This window comes from Notechis scutatus, chromosome 3, assembly GCF_049901735.1.
Source record: "Notechis scutatus isolate UNSWTSFEM ecotype Mainland chromosome 3, rNotScu1.2, whole genome shotgun sequence".
In the NCBI taxonomy this organism is placed as follows: Eukaryota; Metazoa; Chordata; class Lepidosauria; order Squamata; family Elapidae; genus Notechis; species Notechis scutatus.
In genome coordinates, this window is record NC_142011.1 from 176,769,945 (window position 1) to 176,790,396 (window position 20,452).

Below are 20,452 nucleotides of genomic sequence, written 5' to 3' on the forward strand. Positions count from 1 at the left end.
TTCAGAATAATTAAATATATTAATGAACAGCTTATATGACATGGATCACTGGAACGATTTAGTTTAGTTCAAACTGCCTGGAGTTTTTCAAGTCTAAAAATATCATCATCTGGTTAATTGTGAAAGTTAGTTAACAGATAACAGATAATCAGAGTTGGAAGGGACCTTGTAGGTCATCTAGTCCAACCCCTGCCCAAGCGGGAGACCCTACACCATTTCTGACAAATGGCAGTCCAATCTCTTCTTGAAAGTCTCAAGTGATGGCGCTCCCATGATTTCCGAGGGCAAGCTGTTGCATTGGTTGATTGTTCTCACTGTCAGAAAATTTCTCCTTATTTCCAGGTTAAATCTCTCCTTGTTCAGTTTAACTACCTTAGCAAGATCACATTATGTGCTAACACCCATCCAATTAAACATTAGCATGGTAAAAGGATCTCTGTGATCCATTTGTAACACTTCTTCACTCTCATCTTCTTAGAGCCAGTAGACTCATTACAGAGGAGTCAATAGACTAATTCTGAGATTCAATTAAGTTATCCAATTATGTGCTGCATATTTATGTAACATTTCTCTGCCATTTGAAGATGCAAAGGGACTGAATAACCCAATGAAGATCAGGAACATGAGATTTCAAGTTCAAATGAGTTTGGAGGATTACATCAATGACCACCAATATGACTCCAAAGGTCGCTTTGGAGAACTCTTGTTGCTTCTGCCTACAGTTCAGAGTATCACCTGGCAAATGATTGAGCAAATACAATTTGTAAAGCTGTTTGGTATGATTAAAATTGACAGTTTACTTCAGGAAATGTTGCTTGGAGGTGAGTAAGTTGATTGAATTATGTTCATATTTGACTGGAGAAAAATCATAAAAGAATTGCCGATCCTGTGGTAAATAATATTATTCAGGTTGGCCAAAGGTTTGAATCAGTATTTTCCCACGTCATTATAGTTGTGCTTTTAAAGTTGTAGCAACATTTCGGCAGAATCTCATCTGCCATCATCAGGCTTCTGTATAGTGTTTGTCTGTGAGTCAGACTTTTATAAAACTGAAACAACTGTAAAAGTCTGAGATTTTCAGAGATTGAAAAAAGACCTGAAGGCATGAATAGAAGAGATGATTCCACCAGACTGTCAATCATTTGGAAGCCTGCACTCACAAACAAAAAAATCTTCACACCACTAGCCAGGCAAACACCTGATCACAAACAGATCCCCTCTGATACCTCCAGCTCAAACACACCCCAACCAGGCACCCAGATGAAACCTAGCTTCCTAATAAATGATAGCTGTCCGTTTACTCAGACCCAAGCCGCACTAAAAGCCTCCAATACAGGAAACACAATGTTGCCAGCCAATCAAGACACAAAAAGAGCCACAAAACAGACAGAAGATATTAGAAACACCAATCAAGCAGAACACAGCAAACTCCAAGACCAATAAACACAGACCAAGACTCCCAACCAATCAGGATGAAGAAAAAACCATTCTGGCACAGCAGTAGGCTAGCCCCAAATTTAAAACTGAAACCACTGTAAAAGTCTGACTCACAGACGAACACAATACAGAAGCCTGATGATGGCAGATGAGATTGCTGCCTAAACGTTGCTACCAACAAAGCTGAAACAACACAACTACAATGACGTGTGTGTGTGTGTGTGTGTGTGTGTGGTAAGCTTTGTTCGGTATTTCCGCATTATAGTTGTGCTTTAAAGAATGATGTTTTGGCAGAATCTCACACACATCCACAGGCTTGTGTATTGGGTTCTTTTTAATCTTGTGTGTCAGGCTTGGCAGCCATTTTTTGTTTGAATTGGGTGCTGGCTTTCTGCTTTATTTGCATGGTTTTTTCCTCATCCTGATTGGCTGGGACTCTAGGTCGTTTTTATTGGTCTTCGAGTTGCTGTGTTCTTGATTAGTTGGCAACATTGTGTTGCACTGGGGTTTCTTAGTGCAGCTTGGTTTCTTGTGAATGGCCGATAATTATTTATTAGGAAGCTAGGTTTTATTTGGGTAGCTGGCTGGGGCGTGTTTGGGCTGGAGTTATTAGGGGTGTCTGTTTGTGTCCAGGTGCTTGCCTGGATTGTGGTATAGAGATTTTTTTGTTTGTGAGTGCAGGCTTCCAGATGATTGATAGTCTGGTGGAGTCATCTCTTCTATTCATACTATTAGGTCTTTTATCAATTTCTATGGCTTCTCTGATGATTCTCTAGCCGGGGTTTTCTATAGTAGCTAAGGTTTTGGTGCCACTGAAGTCAATGCTATGACCTGTGGCTTTCATATGTTGGACTAGTGAGGAAGTGTGTTCCAGCTTTTTTATTGCATTCTTGTGTTCTTCAAGGCGGGTACTTATTCTTCTATTGGTCTGTCCAATGTATGTGGCAGGGCATGATGCACAGGAGACTTCATATATGCCTTGGTTTTCTGGGTCAATTTTATCTTTGGGGTTTCTTAGGATGGCTGCTAAATTCAAACAAAAAACGGCTGCCAAGCCTGACACACAAGATTAAAAAGGACCCAATACACAAGCCTGAGGATGGCAGATGAGATTCTGCCAAAACATCGCTACAACTTTAAAAGCACAACTATAATGATGTGGGAAAATACCCGAACAAAGCTGAATACCATATATATGTGTGTGTGTGTGTGTGTGTGTGTGTGTGTGTACATAGACTTAAAATTCTTTCTTTTTGCATGAATAACACTGATTACCTGTGCTTTCATGTTTACTTAATTGTTAGATTGCAGCTAAAATATACTGATTTTCATCTTTACTTTTGTAAAGATGGGATGCTAAATTTCTTTTTAATTAGAGAAACATACTTCAGATAGTAACAACCATTCACTTGAATTGATACTTATTTGATGACAATGTTGCAGGTACATTTAACGATGCTACTAATCTCCACTCAATTCATCCTCATCTAGCCCAGGATCCAGTTACTGGGCAAACTCTGCTTATAAGTTCAATAACAGCTTCTGCTCATACAGAACAGATAAGTAAGTTGATTAACAATGGATCATTTGATTATAAATGTAGTTAGTTAATTAATTACTAATTAATTATTAATTATACCTTATAATTTGTGTGTGTTACAGTTATAACTAAATGATTAATTACTCTTACTTTTGATAGTAATCTCAAGGAATTTTCATTCCATAATTCCACACGTATTCATGTCATATAGAAGGAAGAAATCTTTTTTCTCCAATGTTGGTTGATCCAGAAATTATACAGAAACAGATCTCTAGTTCTGCAAAAATGTTACTGAAATTATAATCAGTTTCAACCAACCACCCTCCAAGTTAATTATTTTGCTGTGAACAGATAATTTTTACTCACTTAGTAATTGCTTTCAACAATAACAATATAGAAACCTTTTAATTTGCCAAATTGTGATTTAAATGATTGTATTTCTATTCTTTTATTGCCCAAATTTAATGAGATTTGGTGTTTTTTTTTCCAGCTTTATAAAAAAATAATGTTTTCACATCTAGTTTCGGGATTCATCAGATGATCATTTTCATTCTAGTATTCTATAGGATTTGAAATTCAACATTTTGTTGGATTTTGATTATCAAATTTATGTGGACATAATATATCAAAGCATGTAAAAATGCAAATAGAAAAATAGGGACCACTTTGGTGGGAAGGTAACAGTGTTCCGTGTGCTTTCAGCGTTTAGTCCTGACCATGGACTTGTCTTTGGACAGCGCTGGCTCTTCAGCTTTGTAACAGAGATGAGCACTGCCCCCTAGAGCCAGAAACGACTAGCACTTTTGTGCGAGGGGAACCTTTCTTTACCTTTTAATATATCAGACAATAAGGTGATTAAAAAAAATGTGGTTCACAATACTTGCTGATAGTTGATAATTAGATAAAAAACAACATCATCTGCCAAATATAATTGGAACTCTTGATGGGATACAATAGAATGCACAATATATTTATTCAATAAATATATTTATCATAAGATCATAATTATCACCATCAAATATCAACATAGTGTTTCAATAGATGCTGTAAAATTAGGCAGTTATGATTATCTCATACCATAGCTAAGATTTACTGGAGTTTTCCTTAGGGATAGACATTCTTTTTAGGCTGAGTCTACATTTTTCATGTCTAATCTGTTAAGATTATGAGAAGCTGAGGACTTGAGTTAAAAATAGACAGATAAAACCCTTCTCTTTTTGTTCTTCCCCATTGCTCTTCTATTTCTCACTCTCTTACACATAGAAGAAATCTGAACAAATTTATTTTATAGATATTTGCCATTGGTTCCAGAATTGCCTGTTTTTCATTCCTGTTTTAAATTTGGGGGCCTTGTTGTGATTGTCATTTGCAAACTCTCCAGATTACAGGATACCTTTAGGCTTAATGATTTGCACTAGATGGACCTTTGATTCTTGCAGTATTAACCAATTCCTTGTGTGTCCAATCTCACTTGGCCATTAAAGAATTCTATCTATCTATCTTATTGCAGTTGGAATTAGCCAACAGTCAGATTATTTAATTATTGGATCCTACTTCAGTGCTATACCAAACTGTATGATTGGTAACAAATAAAAGTTGTGGTTATTTATAATTCATCTCAGCCAGTGCTGGTTATTGCTCCAACGCCCACCCCATACTACTAGCATAGGTTTGATTTGATTATTGATAATTTCTTTTCAAATTCTTTTCCAGCAACGCCTGAAACTCCACTACCTTCACCTCCACAAGGTTCTGGCCAGGAATACAAGATATCTCCAAACCAAGTTACAGTTATTTCGCAGCAATCTCTTCCAAAACAAAAAACATTGTGATATTGATCAATGGTTCTTTTATATTATAAGCACTGCATTAACAATCTTGACGTTGAAAAACTCAGGGTAGAGAACTTTGATCCAGATAGAATAAAAGAGCTTTGCTTTTGTTTGTTTGTTTTTTTATAATTTTTGCTCAATGCCGTGAATTGAGATATTTGTGGATGTTAATATTTGAAAGCTGTGCCTTCTTTGCAATGCCTTTAAATAATCAGTGAAGAACATTAATATGTTGTTCCTTCATATCATGTGTCATCTTAACTATTAAAAATATGTAGCAGAATGCAAATCTGATTTCAATAAAATTACTAGAGAAAATATAGAGATAATGAAAAGCGAAGCAAACATTTTTTAACAATCTAAACAGTTTTTCCATTTTTTTGAATGCAGAATAGAGGTTGACTGCCAAAATGTTTCCTAAAAGGATTGGCATAATGACTGTATGTATCATTAATGGACATCTTGAACATAATAATTCAGGGGTAAGGTGCTACTACAGAAAAGGCTATGACTGCTGGTACTTGTTAACCAATGGATCCATGGAACACTCATTCCTAATTAGCAATTATAAACTAATTATAAAAATAAACTAATTAAGGAGAGAAACAACTTAGAACTAAGGAACATTTTTCTGACAGTTAGAATAATCAGTGGAACAACTTGCCTCCAGAAATGGAAGTTTTGCTCCAACACTGGAAGTTTTTGAAAAGAGATTGGATAACCATTTGTCTGAAATGGTGTAGGGTTTCCTACCTAAGCAGGAAGTTGGACTAGAAGACTTCTGAGGTCCCTTCCAACTGTGTTATTCTATACTATTCTAAGTAGATGTGCAGAGGCTTGTAAGCTGTTGGGAAACAAATCTTTATAACTGTTTGCCTTGTGTTCTTCTGGGAAGCTTATTGAATTTCCCTGGTAGTCTTATTCCACAAACTAACCTGAACTCATCAAATTTGACTTTCAAGCCCAGCCAATACCTATCAGGTATTGATTATTTTAAATCCCTTCTGATCCCAATGGGTAATATGTGTCTTCTGCAATTTTAGGTCCTCTACCAGAGGCTTAGGATTATGAGGGTTCTGCACAACATCTTTGCTGTTTCTAGCACTGCACTCTTCTGCACAGAGAACTTTGTTGTTGTTCCTTGGATTTGTTGGATCCATTGTCCCATCTTAAAAATCATAGCCCTGAGTGCTCCTATCACCATCAGGACCACTTTGGCATTTACTTTTCACATCCTCTCTCTCCTTTGGGTCCTGGTACTTCTCCATCTTCTTGCACTCCTTGATGCTAGTGTTACTTGGCACTGCTACATCCATCACCCTGCTGTCTTCTGGACCACAATATCTAGTTGACTGGCCAGTACCTACCCATCTGCCTGGATCTTGAAGTACCACAGGGTCTTAGCTCTCTTACTGTCCATATTAGCCTGTGGAATCTCCCATCTGGACTTAGGAAAGTCTAGTCCAGGGCTGTCAAACTCCCAGCCCATGGGCCAAATGCGCTGGCCACGTCCACATCCAAATTAGCGAAGGGGAAAAAAGTCTAGATATATCATGTGACACCGCCATGACAATGTGAATTTGACACCCCGGTCTAGTCCATACACTAGGCAGAAGCTCCAGTGCACAATGGCAGCTACTTGGTTGTGCTGCTCAGTATATGCTTTTCCTGCCTGCCACTTATTCCCTGCCACTATGTGTTGAATTATTTCTAGGGTCTCTCTGTACAGTCTGCACCTTGGGTGCTATCTAGTGTGGTAGACATGGCTTGTAGGGATCTGGTGCTTAGTGATTGCTCTCATGCTTCTAAGATCACTGCCTCAGTGCTATATTTTAGTCCAGACCTTTCCAGCCACTGGTAGGATTTTCCAATGACTGCCACTTCAGATATTTGTTGATGGTACATCCCTTGCAGGATCTTGATTTTCCATGGTGCTTCCTCTGCTTGATCTTTCTTCTATGCCTGCTCTTGCCTCAGGCATTCTTTTAGCAGCTCATCTTTAGGTGCCAACTTACTGATGTACTCATGGATGTTCCAGATTTATCCAGGACAGTGGCTTTGATTGTTTTTTTTACACACATACACACACACACACTTTTACATAATATGAGATCCTGGTCAATGACCATTATAAAGATATTGGCCCATCTGAAATTCAATGATTTTCTAGGATGCCAAAAAGTTTTCACAATTCAGAAATGTAAAACTTGTTCTTTTTGAACTCTTTTATATTATTACCTATTTTACACAAACATTTTTAAAAAGAGTATATTGTAATTTATTGGGAAATGATTTATTTTCTAAATGTAGAATTATTTTTGTATGCCTAATTGTATGAAATCACAATGACTAGCTTTGTTTCAAATAGTATTGTGTTAAGTTGTTTGAACTATGATGTAATGTATGAATATAGGCTTGAGTAGCCATGAAATGGTTACCACAAATGTTTTTAGACGGACTGTTTTTCATCAATGCTCAATAAACATATATTGAAAACATATGAATGTGAAATGGGCCTTGAAGTAACTTTTTCTCCTTTGCATAATGTAAACAGTGATTTTTTTTTCAGTTGGCTGTCATAGCTGTAAACAAAAAAAGTTAAAACTTATTGAAATCAGATGAAAAACCATGTAATGGTTCTAAAGAAATCAAATGAGATTTAATTAGACTAGATTCTTTCCTATGCTCTACTCTATTCACTATACCCCCACCCCTAAAATTTCTAAGAAGTGGTTTTTGAGAAGAGTTATTTTCAGATCAGAAAAGAATTTGTGATTGACAGGGTAATCTAAATGAGCTGAAATTTGGAAGGAGATTTCATGGAATATTTAATGCTAACTACAAAGTCCGGTTCACTCAATTCAGTGCAGGTAGAAAATAGAGGGACTTTTTATTCTTTTCAACACAATGTGAATGTGAGGAAGATATTAAGTAAAGGAATTCAGGATTTTGTTCATAAGCATGATAATTCTCTGAAAACTGAACAGAACAGGATGGTATTTTATCTAGGTAGAGATGCTGTCCAAAAGAAGTTTGAAATTTGAACATATTTATCTGTGGACTGCAGAAAAAAGATTCCAGGGGAAAAAAATCCTTCACTTTCAGAGAGGCCATTAATCCTGGGATGTTGGTTACTTCTCTTTTCTAAGCAAACCCTCTATCGTATATCTAAAACTTTCAAACCCTCCATTGTACATCTAAACCTTTATAGTTTAATTAGTCACATTATTTGTGACTTAATTAGTACATCTGAGTTACATGACCCCAAGTATCTACTGTTCCCAAGCACACAGCAATGTAATACAGGGAGGACTATAGATACCATTGTTGATGCAACACATCACATAGAAGAAAATATGATCATTTTAGTTAGAAGCTACATACTACTTTTCCTGTTAGGAATTAGAACACTTGAGATGCAGGAGTGACATTAGTGCTTCACTGGTCTAAAGACACCACTCTGGGTGATGGATTTCATTCTCCAATAGAAAATTAGTGTCCTTAACTGAGAAATATAAATTAAGGTGGCTTGTTCTGTAATGATATCATGAAGGAGGAGGATAGGATCTGGCAAACACTTTCCCCAATTCCTTAGGGTTTGTTTATTTATTTGTAAAATTTGTTTGCTGCCCATCTCATGATTCAGTAAAAGGTATCCAATTGTATGGAGGGGGTAGAATCTAATGTTTATCTTAAATACCTTGAAAAAACTTAATTGGGCTAGTGCACTATTATATTTAACAGAAAAGTAATTATGTCACATGATGATCTTTTAATACTTCAGCGTAACTGTTGCTACTGGCTTATTTTGTGAGTTGGATCTTTGATATATTTTGGTTTTACTATTAGTTTTGTGAACCATTTTTAGTTGGAAAACTGTAGAAAAAATAAATCTGAGGATTTCCTTGAGGGCTTTAGAGAATTATAAAGGAAAGTGAATGAACAACCTAACTACTGTATGCTCTTTTTTTCATTTTGAATATTTTAAATATTATAAATTATTTTAAGTCAATCTTTCTTGGTGCCCTCCAGGTATACAAGAATCTACTCCATCTTCAGTGTAATATGCTGATTAACACTGTGGGAGTTCTAGTTCAACCTGATTGAAGCATGCAACATTGAAAGTAAACTGATTCAAGTTATAAATTAGGTAATGTTCCTTTACTATAAAGTTTATTTCAGACACTGATACCAACAGTATTTTTATTATCAAAAGTATATATCAAAATGAGAAGGGGTCTTTTAGTTTAATTAGTCACATTATCTGTGGATATCTACCTACATTACACTTGCACGTGAATAAAAACAAGATACGAAGGAATATTAAAATAGTTACCACAGAGAACTCTAGATAATTGTGGAAGGAAGGAAGGAAGGAAGGAAGGAAGGAGGGAGGGAGGGAAAGAAAGCAGGCATCACACTGGATCACCAGTATGATTCTTAAATTCAGCATTTTTCATTTTTCAGCTTCAATTTTTAAGTTTGAAGAATAAATTTGCATATTCCAGAAAGAAAGAAACTTACCTTCTGCCGCAAGCCCTGTGTGTAAAACAACTGACACATGGCAATTGGCTGTTCCATGAAGCAGCTGAGCTGGGAAACCTGGAAATAAAGCACTAACTAGAGTCAGGGCAGGCAGGTGGGCCCAACAGCTGATCATCAGAGTGAAGTGGTTCGCTCCCAGCTGATCTTTGGAGATATTGGTTCGTCCGAACTGGGCCAAACTGGTAGAATCCCACTCCTGTAGATATTTCAGGATCAAATATTTCAGGATCAAATTTCAAGATTATCTGGAAAAAAGTATGCTTAGCCCTTTAACTGTGCATTCTGAGAAAAACGTTCAAATGGTTTTAAAAACCCTGCATTAATGAATTCACTAATAAATGTGTGATAGACTTTTGGCTTATGAAGCTTCCAAAATTCAGTATATTAACCTTTTACAGTCTTGACAAAACCCTTAGTGAGACTTATTGTGAGTTATTTTTTCTGAATTGCACTGGTAAGTAAGTCACCCAGGAGCAAACTTTGGGACTATATATTATAAGATACTTGAGTGTTGTCTGTTTTTAATTTCTAATTAAATTGCTTACTTACTTGGGAGTGTAGAATAGGAAGAGAGTCTAATCGTAATATATTGACAGTGACTGTATTCTGTATTCATATACATGATTTTTTAAATCATATTTTTGGAAGCTACCTCGACTAATACATTTGCATTTAATTAAATCTCTTCGTAGAAAAACTATATAGCTAAAATGGCAAGGTATATCTAACTACCCTAAATGCACCCTTTAGTGTGTTAATGATGATAATGTACTAATGCAATGTAGATGAAGTTAATTTAGAAATTTTATTTTTATTTATTTTATTTGGTTTGTCAATTGCTTACAAAATAATAGGTATAAGTAAAAACATAGTTATGAATACACGAAATGGGTACATATAAGAAAAATAAAAGAAATAATAGGACAGGGATGGTAGACACATTGGTGTGCTTATGCATGCCCCCTACAGACCTCTTAGGAAAGGGGTGAGGTCAATAGTAGAAAGTCTAAGGTTAAAGTTTTTGGGGTTTGGGGAAGAAACCACAGAGTCAGGTAGAGTATTCCAGACATTGACCATTCTGTTGCTGAAGTCATATTTCCTGCAATCAAGTTTGGTGCGATTAACCTTGAATTTGTATCTATTTTTTGCTCTTGTATTGTTATGGTTGAAACTGAAGTATTCATTGACAGGTAGGACATTGCAATGTATGATTTTATATGCTATACTTAGATCGGACCGAAGGCAGTGTAGTTCTAGGTTTTCGAGGTCTAGAATTTCAAGTCTGGTGGCATAAGGTATTCTGCAACGAGTAGAGGAGTGGTGAACTCTTCTTGTGAAATATTTCTGGACTTTCTCAACTGTGCTAATATCAGATACGTAATGTGGGTTCCAGACTGATGAGCTGTACTCGAGTATTGGTCTAGCAAATATTTTGTATGCTCTAGTTAGTAATAATAGTACCAGAGAAAAAGCTACGTAAGATTAGGTTAACAACTCTTAATGCCTTTTTGGCTATGTAGTTACAGTGGGCTCTAGCACTTAGATCATTAGAGATGAGCACTCCAAGATCCTTGACAGAGTTTGGATCATCAACAAGGTCTTGACTATTCTGATTTTTTTTGCCAATATATAAGACAGAGCACTTATTTGTTGAAATTTGAAGTTGCCATTTGTTTGATCATTCTGATACATAGTTGAGGTCTTTTTGAAGGGTAGCAGTATTGTCTGTGGTGTTGAATAGCTTTACATCGTCAGCGAAGAGGACACAGTTGCTCTTAATATTATCACAGAGGTCATTTATGCAGAGTATAAAGAGATTTGGTCCTAGAACACTACCTTGGGGGACACCACTGTTGACAGGTACAGAATTTGATAGGACGTTCCCAATTTTGACCATTTGTTGACTGTTTGACAGGAATGCTTCTACCCGGTTATGCATATGTCCAGAGATATTGTAAGATTTTAGTTTTAGGAGTAGTTTGTTGTGTACCACTGAATCAAAGGCTTTACAGAAGTCTATGTAGATTGTGTCTATTGCTTTGCCCTGATCAAGTTGTGTAGTCCATATGTTTTTGCAGTGTAAGAGTTGCAGATTACTGGATAGTTTCTTCCTAAAACCAAATTGTTTATTAGAGAGTAGGTTGTTTGTTTCTAAGTGGAGGATGATGGATTGGTTAATAATTGATTCCATGACTTTACAGGTGACGCAGCATAAAGAGATTGGTCTGTAATTTTCAACTGGGGTCTCCCTTTTTGAAGATGGGGATGACCGTGGCTTGTGACCCTAGTTTTGGCAAGGAGCTGGTCCTGAAAGATTTTTCAGATTATGCTTAGAGGTTCTGCTATGGCAGTGGACAGCTTTTTTAAGAAGGAGGCACATATTCTGTCCGGTCCAATAGATAGAGATGGTTTTAGATTGCGATGTAGATTTAGATGTATGTGATGATGCCCCAGCAACTCACAAGACTCAGAGTAAATATTTGATTTCCTATATGTAGGCTCAACGCAATGGGTTGCAATATTGAAAGAAAGCTTTTACTATAGAACTAAATAGGCTCGAGAACACTGATAGTTTGCAGTAGCATCAACAAGAAACAGATCTGAGGACAGGTAGTTGGCGGAATCAAATGAGAGCAGTGATTTCTTTTGAGCTCTGAGATCCCTGGCCTACTTCTACTGCAGATCTCACAAAAAGCCTAAAATCTATTTACAATTTATTATGGTTTGTTGCACAGTCAGCCAGATGTTTAGACTGGATTTGACATTTTTACCCATCTATTGATCTATTCCCTTTATAGGCAGATGTGGACTTTTAATGGTGTTAAAATTATCATCTTCCAAGTAAAGCTGCTTTTTGCAATTGACCGATTGTGATTTTGTCAATACCAAAGATGTTCAGTGGTGATCTAATTGTTCTTGGATTTCACCCAATTATTATTATTATCAAATTTATTTTCTGTCCATTCTGTGGTACAATTTATTTCTTCTAGCTGAAAAGGACAGATGTGGATATCTCTTCTTCCTGATAAATTAATGCAGCAGTTTTTATATGCTCCTTAATGATAGGCAAACTGACCCCATTAGTCGTCACGAGTTATAAATCTAACATTTTAAATTTGTATTAAAGTGCTCTGTGATATATCTCAGAGCAATTATGAATTTAAATTTAGCTTATAATTTAAGGTAGTCTGAGAGCTTTTGCAGCATGTTCTTTTTTTATTTTATCTCTTTAAAAGTAAAAGCCTTTCTGAGAAGCTAATAAGTGCTGCTCCCACTGCATACTTTCAAATTGTGCCTCGAATGAGCAGGGAGAAAAGAAGGATGGCCCATAAGGGAAGCCATTGTTTCTTCTCTGCTATACATCTTATGGACACAAAATTAACATATTCATTGAGTGTTATTTCTAGGGACACTTCTCAATCTACATTATCAGTGTGGTTTCTCCAGGGCTGTTTCCTGGTCTCCCATGCCTTGGTAAAGATTTTTACTTCAAGAAAGATATTATTTAAAAGCTTTTGGATCACCTTTTATTAATAAATGTTGTCTTAAATGATTTTTTTCCCTGTACCCAAAGAGACTGCACAAGGCAAGCATAAAAAACCAAACTGAAACAATTCAGTTTTAAAGTTGGGAAATTTCAGAGGATCATTATATATTGAAGTATGAGAAACAGTCCACTCACAAATCAACAAATATTATATTTTGTGCCATCGCTGATCTTTATTGCTATAGAAAAAAGTCACAAGACATTTTTATCAATCGGTCACTGTTACCCAACAAAAATACATGTTTGGATAATTTTGTTGAAAAACATCCCAGATGGCATTAAAAAGCAGAACGTAACTTCAGATATTAATATATAATTATTCAGATGTATACGACTCAATCTTCTTTTTCTATAGCCTAAAGAAAGAAGCTTAATTCAAAAAAAAAACCCATTAAGCAGAATACTTTGCATTCTAGTAAACATTTTTATTCTGAATGAGAATATAATGTTGTATTTCAAAGGCTCTGATGCACTAGATTGGAGCAGCAGAGTTATCTTTAATGTTTTTGTGGATTTCTCAAGGGAATAACTCCATCATTAAAGATACATATATCACCCTTATCCTCTACTATCATTTTTCCTCATTTTAATTCACTTTTTCATTCCATTCTATTGTATAGGTCTGTATTTTCAAAACAAGTCTTTTTCAAGCCTCTTTGAAAAATGTAAATGTGCAGTGTATTTAATACTGTTCTTATTAGTTATTTCAGAAAATATCCTCAAGAAATCTATTGTGTGTTTGTTCTATAATGCCAGAATAGCTTATCTGGAATTCTTCTCTAGCTTTTTAACTAACACCCTAGTCATAGCCTTCTTACTTCATATTTTTGGTACATGTTAATCTATCACAAAATCTTGTAATCTGTTAAATATTCCAATTTATGAATCCAATGAATTTAAGTGTGGTACAGAATTTCCATTCTCCCTTGATACCTGTCCATCACCTCTACATCAGTTTAAGACCATAACACCATCAACCTATGTATTATGTGTGTTATCTTTTCCTTTTCAAACAGTTAGCCAAATGCAAAACCTATGTTCTTTGTTTTTTTTTTAGCTTTGGAGGCAGATACTCAAATGAAAAAGTTGCATTGTGGATATGCATTAGGGGAAAAAAATCAAGTCAAGAACATTAAGAGAAGTGCAATTTGCTGTCTGTTGTTCAAATATGACATACAGTATATATGGTACATAGTCATCATGTTCTTCCATTTCATAGTTGGCAACATTATACAGAGTGTGGAAAGGAATGAAAATTAGTAAGGCAAAGAGAAAAACAAGACAAAAGAACTAAAGAAAGGAAATGAAATATACTGTAAACCACCAATACAATTTACTAACTATTTTTATACTTTTCTATCTTTGCAAACTATCTTTACTTCCATCACAACAATACACTGCTCTGTACATTGACTTTTGTTCTTTAAACTTCTCATCCAAAATTGTATTGATCTTCCACTTCTCTTGACTCCATTTATTCTTATTTTTAAAATTTGTTGTTCAATTTCACTGTACTTTATATGACGAAATCATCTGCATTATGGTCACTTACTTTTTAGTTCTATCCACATTCAAACAGTATTTTTGCTGTTCCTTTTTGGTTTGAGGAAACACACTTAAATATTCCATTCTCACTGTATTCAAGGTCTACAATTCTCAGGCACACCTAGCTATTCTATATAACAAAATTGACAGAAGCATTACTTTATATATAGCCATTTTTCTTTGACATTCATTCCTATTCTATCAATTGATTGATATATCCAGCTCTCACAAATTGGCTGAGATGTTCCTTATAACACAACGTATGTTACCTGCAATCTTTCTACAAATATGTGCACATTTAAACATTCCCCATTTTCTATTAGTAAACTTCCTAATAAGATACTAATTTATCTACTTATTCTATTTGTGTTTTGTATTTGTTAATACTTATTCTATTTGTGTTTTTGCTAATTCTATATAACTTGCAATCACTCACTCCATATTCACTGTCAGGCACAGCTATCTTGGTCTTTGATATATTAATTTTCAGATCCACATTCCATAGCACATTATACAATCACTGCAAATCATTTCAGTTCTCAGAAAACATTGCATCATTTGCATGTCTCCTACATTAATGTCCTGAACCAATACAACTGTAAAATCAACATAAGCATTATTTACACATTTATCCACAAATGCATTAAGACAAACATCATAATCTTTGTCTTACACCCTGCTCAATGTTGAACATTTTACTATTCTCATACATGTTTTATTTCTATCATATAAAACTCTTATCAGCTTATGATTCAAGATTATTCACATATTATTATCTGCTATATTATGTTACAGACATAACAATAAACAGTCTTCCTTCAGTCACCAGGGCAGATCTGATAGCTACACCATATACAAGTCACTTCCATATTTTAACATTTCTCTAGTTCAGGGGTATCAAACTCGATTTTATTGAGGGCCACATCAGGGTTGTGTTTGACCTCGGGGGGCATGGGGCATGGCCAGGGTGGGCATGGCCAGCTCAATGTCACTCATGTTGGGGATGCCAGTGGTGGCTCAAGCACTCTGCCAGTGAAAACAGGTTCCTGAATTCTGTTTTCACCTGCAACGGCCTCCTGCAACCCTCTGCCAGCGAAAATGGAGCTCCACTTTCACTGGCAGAGGCACTACAGGCTGGTCCTTCACTGTTTCCAGGGTAGCCCCAAGGGCCAGATCTAAGCACCCCATGGGCTGCTTAGTTACACAATCTATGCCTGCAGCTTTAAAAAATTTCATTACATTTATGACTTTCTTTTAACATTTTTTGAACATTAACATTTTATAATATTATTTTCAATTTCATTCCTTAACATACAATATTACTCTTATTCCCTTATAGATCTCAAAAAAGGTTTCTTTCCACCGTTCCCTCAGTTTAGTTTCATCCCTCTGAATTTCATCACTTTCATTTTTAATTTTATTCAGTTAGCTTGAGGCTCTTAGTTTCCTTCACCCATTTCAATAACGTTTTTTTTTTAAAAAGAATTCCATCAAATTTGTTCTGCGTTTTCCTTTCTACTTTTGATATTAACCATTCCTTGCTCTTTTGACTTTGACTGTTTGGAATGATATTTTTCTCTATATACATAATATGCCTCCCCATTTTTGGCAGCTTTTATATCGCTACTGTTGCACCCATGACCCCTTTCTCTTCGTATTGCCAAGTATCTTTTTTCTTACTTTCTATTAACATCGCTACACATATTCTAACATACTTTGTAACAGTTTTTCACTTTGTTCCAATCTTTTTTTTTGTTTCCCTTCATCCATTTTCAATGTCTTTGTTAGCAATTAATCTCTTTTTTTAACATTTTAATACAGATAGGCCTTGATTTATAACAGTTCATTTAGTTCCATTCAAAGTTATATCAGCACTGAAAACCGTAACTTATTACCATTTCTCACACTTATGACCATTGCAGCATCTCCATGATCATGTGATCAAAATTCAGACACTTGTCAACTGACTCATATTATGATAGTTGCAGTGTTCCAGGGTCATATGATCACCCTTTGTGACCTTCAGACAAGCAAAGTCAATAGGGAAGTTCACTTAACAACCATGTTACTAACTTCACAATTGCAGTCATTCACTTAAACAATTGTGGCCAGAAAGTTCATAAAATGGGGCAAAACTTGGTTAACAAATGTCTCACTTAGCAACAGAAATTTTGGGTTCAATTGTGGTCTCATTTGAAGACTACCTGTATGATACCTGTACTTTCTCTTCAATTCTTGTACTTACACTTTTGTTTTCTTCATTTCTTTCCTTTCTTTTATGTCCATTTTTTTCAACAAGTTCAGATTTTGAGACTACCAAAAATGATCTCTTCCATATTTAAGCCGACATATTATCTGCAACTTAAGAATGTAGAGTATAGGCAGTGTTCATGTGGTGTTCACCCAGGGATGGGATTCTATCGGTTTGGACCGATCCGGGTGAACCGGATGTTAAATTTGCATCTGGTTCGATTAACCGATATTTGAATCGACCAGTTGGCCCTGCCCCTCTCCTCCCAGGAGTCTCCATGTGGCCCATTTTCGATGCAGGTAAGTGCAGGATCTGTGTGGAGGCTCAGGGTGGGGGGTGGGCCTTCCGGAAGTCCGGAAACAGGCCTGTTTCTGGCTTCCGGAAGGCCTCCAGAGCCTGGGGAGGCCATTTTTGCTCTCCCAGAGGCCTGAGGGAAGCCTCTGGACACTGGGGAAGGCGAAAAATGGCTCTCCCAGAAGTTCCGGTAGGCCATGCCCACCATGGCTACACCCACCCAGCACCTGGGCAGTAAACTGGTTGCTGGGATGTTTGAACCCCACCTCTGTGTGTACTTATAGACTATGTTGAAGTAAATGCACTGTTTATATAACCATATATTTGTATAGCATTCCAACTCAGGTCAACATACAGTTGCTTTATTGATTTGTCATTTAGGGATTATTTTAATAATTATCAGTATAGAAATAGTTTTTTTTTAACTTGATCCAAAATACATGGTCTCTTTCTTTCAACTCTAAAACTACATTATTTCTTTTTTGGTGTTGATATGATCTCGTTATAATGATGGCTCCAGCAGGGGGAAAATTTCCTACATAGTGATATGGGTTTTTGTTTTACCTTTTTGCTACCCTTGATTGGTAAATCTATATCTCAAATGGCAGTAGCTTTTGCAGAGTGTAGAATGAAGAATAGTCGCCATGTGTTTGCCGAGTCAGACATGCTGACAACAAGAGCTCCAAATCTAGCTATGAATTCAGAATCTCATTCATAAACTTGTTTCTGAACTCCATTCTCAAACTCATGATATAAATATGACTTCTTTTACAGATTTTTATAATAGATTTCATAGTGCTAAGTAGCAAACAATAAGCGTATTTGGACTGAATTCAAAAGCAAATCTGTTTCAATGAAAGTAGTTCATTAATTCCATACTTTCCCATTTCCTTCTAGCTGGGGAAAGGCAGAAGAACATAAATCTGAGGAAGTAATTGCTATTCCACCTGGAATGTTATGCAACCTTTTTCATTAATGGAGTCCTTTCATGAAATAGTCAAGGAAACAAACAAAAGAAGAAAGAGAAAAAAGAAAAGCAAAGAAGACAGAAAGCATTTTTTTTACACATTTTATCTTGAAGTTTCATCATAGTAAAATTCTAAATGCTTCATGCAAACAAAAAAATGCAGAATCAGGTCAGCTATACACCAATGTCAGTAGACTGGATGCAAAATGCACTGCAGGCAGAAAAAGATGACATTTATCAGTCATCCATACATCAGTAACTAAAACAATTTTAGGGTTGTCTAGACAGGCATCTATTATTTCTTAAATTTAAAAGCTTTAGTAAAAAGACAACAGCAAATGCACTATTTATATTTGGGATTTTTTTCTTCTTTCAGGAAAAACAAGACAGGCAATGGAAAAATAGCAATTTTCAAACTAAAAACTATGGATTTACTGATTTCTAGAAATATTTTTGACAGATTAACTCTATTTATGTGAGCAAATGTAAGATAATTTATTGCTTTATCTAAATGGCAGTGGAAATCTATTAGACAAGTGCATAAATTGTATAAGATTTTTTCTTTATACTTTAATGGCTTTAAAATTATGGCACAATTCAGTTCTGAAATAAGCATTGGTAGGATACATTGAATTCCAAGAGATTGTTAAGGACATGATTAAATCTTTCCACAGTAATATAAAGGGATTAATTTAGATTTTGTATATTATTTATTTATGATGTTTGTATTGTGACCTTCCCTTATGCATTCTTGCAAATTTTATCTTTGCGATATTTCTACAAGAAAGCTAGACTGCGATAGTTAATTTATAAACATGAAGAAAGATTTGAGTATCCCTAATTCAAGTTTAATATTCTGCATTTTAATATTCTGCATTTTAATATTTCTATTTAGTATAGAAGCATAATTTAACAAAATCATACTCAGGAATTATATTACATATCAAAGACAATATAATCGAACTGATAATCTTCCTTCTCTCATTCAAGTTGCATTGTCTTGTCAGCCTGTCTTTCCTTCAGGTCATACAAGATTGCCTGTAGGGTATGATTTTAAAAAAAGTTATAATGGGGGCTGCAGTAGTATGTCATACATTAAAAGAACAGGCAGAACTTCAATTGCACCACTGTATTTCACATCTTGACTTTTAGACATCATCCCTGCAATGGAAATTATCTGCTACTATCTGAATATATAGACTCAAAACATTATTTGACTCAGTTGGGTTAGGTAAATTTAATGGGACATGTATGGAATCTATTCTCCAAGCAAATTCAAGGAAATAAGGCAAGTGATGATATGAATTGAATTTGTTGAAACCCAGGGCAGAATTGGGTAGCATTAGTCCAATAGACTGTGTATCGTCTCCTATGTTTTCTTTCTGGCTATTGAGGTATCCTGTTCCCCCATCACACTTAACAGTTAACTGCCAAATCTTGCCAATTTGTCATCAGTTTTAAGATCACATTTTGCAATAGTGAAATGAATTTTTCAAAGAAGTGTAAATTCAACTGCTGCTTCCCTGTAATAACATAGGCAACCATTCACCCTGCAACAACAAAATCAACCTATGCAATCTTCTTGGGGCTAATGAGAATGAGTCTTGACAGAGCAGAATTATGATTTGATACAAATGTGCTGTTTAGGTAGATTTTACAAGTCTGAGCCTCTATCCCAATCCTTTATCCCTTGAATCCTCAAAGCTTAGTAGTTATTTGCTGTTCATATTTCTTTCCCTTTTGGCTTTAGGTTTGCCATCAATTTCTAATTTCAAGACATAGTGTTGTGCTTTGTAGCATTCTGCGAACACAAATCGTATCATTTCCATATATAATATGTAATATATTAGCAATAATTATTAATCATTTATATTGTTTGGTCTGGAAGCTAAGCTAATCAGGCCTAGTTATTTCTTCACTATTGTGAAGAAAGCTGATGGCTGTGTCCTTGTAGTTACTAGGAGTTGAATTTAACCAGGAGTTTCATTTTTTACTTTTTCTCCTCTTTAAAATAGGTATGCTTTTCCTACCTGGTCATAGAATACAGAGTGAAAAGCACTCATTTTGTAGGTTGATTTATACTAATGAAACTTAATTGCTAAATATTTTTAATATTTTCTGTTAGCCTAATAAATAAAGGATAAACCTCAAGATAATAATGGTGTACTCTTGGCCAATTTTTTTTTTAAATTAAAGTGCAGTAAATCTTCTCCTGAATCCCATTTCTTATACTGATAAAGGGAATGACCTGCCATCTGAGCAGAACGCTCTATATGATATATCCAGAAAATAAGTCATGGTAGAGAGAACTCCATGCTGTGTGATGGAGAGTGGCCTTCATATTCAGAGCATATGGACAAGCTATTCAAAACACAAAAAGAAAACATTGTGCTGTGTTATATAGTATTGTTAGCTAATTTGAATGTTAATTCTGCTGGCAAATTGAAACCCAGTCGTCTTAATTCTTGCCTATGATTTAGTTTACACAACATAA

The 20,452-nt window shown here is 35.4% G+C and overlaps 1 protein-coding gene across 3 annotated transcripts in view; it reads left to right on the forward strand.

Annotated features, from left to right (window-relative positions):
* HNF4G (hepatocyte nuclear factor 4 gamma) overlaps positions 1-18,655 on the forward strand; it is a 94,850-nt gene extending 76,195 nt beyond the window's left edge. Inside the window, exons 8-12 of one of the 3 annotated variants that reach the window (XR_015748953.1) lie at positions 585-821; positions 2,881-3,000; positions 4,691-5,291; positions 8,842-8,959; positions 17,889-18,655. Coding sequence is in view for 1 of the 3 variants with exons in the window: in XM_026689183.2 (XP_026544968.2) it covers positions 585-821; positions 2,881-3,000; positions 4,691-4,809 (476 nt within the window). In the remaining 2 variants the exon portion in view is untranslated. Of the gene's footprint in view, positions 1-584; positions 822-2,880; positions 3,001-4,690; positions 7,321-8,841; positions 8,960-17,888 lie in introns of those variants that run through there. The other 2 variants (XR_015748954.1, XM_026689183.2) reach the window with 2 other exon arrangements.
* The last annotated feature ends 1,797 nt before the right edge of the window (positions 18,656-20,452 follow it).